Source organism: Olea europaea, chromosome 22 (assembly GCF_002742605.1).
Source record: "Olea europaea var. sylvestris chromosome 22, O_europaea_v1, whole genome shotgun sequence".
NCBI classification, from domain to species: domain Eukaryota; kingdom Viridiplantae; phylum Streptophyta; class Magnoliopsida; order Lamiales; family Oleaceae; genus Olea; species Olea europaea.
In genome coordinates this window covers 7,653,661-7,656,040 of record NC_036258.1, presented here as the reverse complement: position 1 = coordinate 7,656,040, position 2,380 = coordinate 7,653,661, and the positions used below count along the sequence as shown (strand labels likewise).

Sequence of the window (2,380 nt, the reverse complement as noted above, 5' to 3'; positions counted from 1 at the left end):
AAATCTGGAAGGTTTTGATTCTTTTGTTCCGGGAGGAATAGTTTCTCATCATACCGTAGCTCGGATATTAGGCACATTAGCGCATCTATTCCATCTTAGCATCTGCCCGCTGGAAACACCACTTTTTGTCCGACTTGCATGTGTTAAGCATGCCGCTAGCGTTCATCAGGCACAACAACACAATTATTAGGGGCGCGCTTTACCACTAAGTTAATAGCCCATCGTGCGAGCCTCCCGCTGGGGCCCGCTATGCCAAAAGAGAGAGAAACCCCATCCCTCTTTTTCCTTTTTTCGCCCCCATGTAATTTTCACTTGAGGTCCTCAAGATTCTACGTCACGTGTTTTGGTCCTTTAAGTTTGAATTAAAATCATAACGATCCTAATAGTAACCGTTTCTGCAAGTTTGTAAACTTCAGTGACCGTTAGTAAAAGCGCTAGTCAGTTAAGTGATCGTTTCTGCAAGTTTGTAACTTCAGTGACTGTTTTGCAATTTTTAGGTAAGTTCAATGACCCTTTGTGAAATTAATCCATATATTTATATATTTCTAACAACAAAAATAAATTTACTAAAGCACCCACAAGTTACAACACACTCAAAATTTAAAATTCTCCTAAAAATAAACCGGGTTGACTGTTCTTAATTGGTTTTTTCACTAGGATGAATAGGAAAGATTGAGCAATCAAGCCGGCCGATTCATGAATATTTCGATCGGCTTTATGGTGAGTATCGCAGATTCCACTGCAGATGTTTATGGAACTTTCTTTACTGTAAAGTACTAAAATAAGAATATAATTCTAATTAATAAATATATTTTTTTTTATTTTTATTTTTCGTAACATAAATTAATTGTAGGTAGAAGCACTTAAAAACGGCATTAATGGCGGACTCTTTAAACAAGTTTCAATCCTTATAGGATTGCACCACCTTAAGCATAGACTCTCTGTTTTGGGTGGTATATATATATATTTTTTATATAAGCACTCGAACACGTGTTAGGTGCGCTAGCATTTAAGTTTTTTATATTTTTTGATAGGTGGAAATACGGCAAATAACACTTTGTTAATTTTCGAATATAAAATCATTTCAAATTTAGAGCCTGTTTGGGAGTGATTTTGAGAATTGATTTTTTGACCGTTAAGAGAAAAGTGGGATCCACCTATGAGAGAAGAAGTCAAATATGATGACTAAAATAGTGAAATAACGATAAAAAAATCAATTTTTTTTGTGAAAAAATCGGGTTCAAACATGCTCTTAATTGGAAGAATAGTAATGTAAAGAAACAATTATAATGTCAGAAAAACTGTACACACTGCAACTTGAATTTGTTTTATATCTACTTTATGCTCTTTGATGAATAATTTATTTATTTATTTATTTTTTCTCTCATTCATCGGCATTAGCAAGTAAAACATTAACCCTGTGAAATTTTAGTAAAATAAGTAATCAGTCCTCATACTTAAAATATTTTCCTAGAAAATTCAAAATTGAAGTAAATGATATTAGTATTATTGAAAAATAAAATAGTTAGATTTATTTTAATTACGAAAATATTCTGATTTCACGTATGAAGAGTTGAATAATCTACAATATATTAAATATCACATCAAGTAAGAATCATTTTTGAACGATTTAGCCATACTATAATTCAATTATTTCAATAATACTTTATTTTTCATTTTTCATTATGTGTTTAATATATTTAACTATTTAAACAATATTATTATAAATTATTCTGTCAACTATTTAGTTCTCATCAATGTACATTTGATATATTAATTTCACTTTATTATATCTTAAATTAAATTCAGTAATTTTTTTAAACAAAATGAGAGTTTTATTCCAACTGATTTATTCAATGAATGTAAAGATGTAAAGAAGTAAAGAAGGTAAATGGAGGGGACATAATGCCTGTCTATGATAAATAATTTCAATCGATAAATTCGATGCATATCAAGTGATGATGAAATGGTGGTATTTTGTTGCATGTTAAATTCAGACCAGAAGGGTAAATGAAGGGACTATTCTACTTGACTTCCTCGACTATTTAAATTATTTTCACAAATTTGTTGTTATTCGCACATCTTCAATTACTATTTTTACAGTACTTATAAAGCATTTTAGAATAGCATACAACACACGCTCTACTCTAACTAGTAAGAATCGGTGTGAGGATGTAAATGACACGTAATCTATTATTTTTAAGAATATTTATCTACACGAAGTAAGATATTTAGAATGGCTAGACGGTATGTTAACGAATTGTTTCACTTGAGAAATGAGACTTCATAAGTTTAGGGGATCTTGGGGGATAGGAAGAGTCTGATGAGATCAGCAGGGCGACGGGTACTTCCTCAGTAAAAATTTATTGAATTGGACTTA

The 2,380-nt window shown here is 31.1% G+C and overlaps 1 protein-coding gene across 1 annotated transcript in view; it reads right to left on the bottom strand.

Annotated features, from left to right (window-relative positions):
• The window catches only part of LOC111371116 (phosphate transporter PHO1-like), an 18,310-nt gene that overhangs the window by 15,041 nt on the left and 889 nt on the right, over positions 1-2,380 (bottom strand). The window contains exon 3 of the mRNA XM_022993024.1: positions 55-155. Within this exon, the coding sequence (XP_022848792.1) occupies positions 55-155 (101 nt within the window). The remainder of the gene's footprint in view (positions 1-54; positions 156-2,380) is intronic.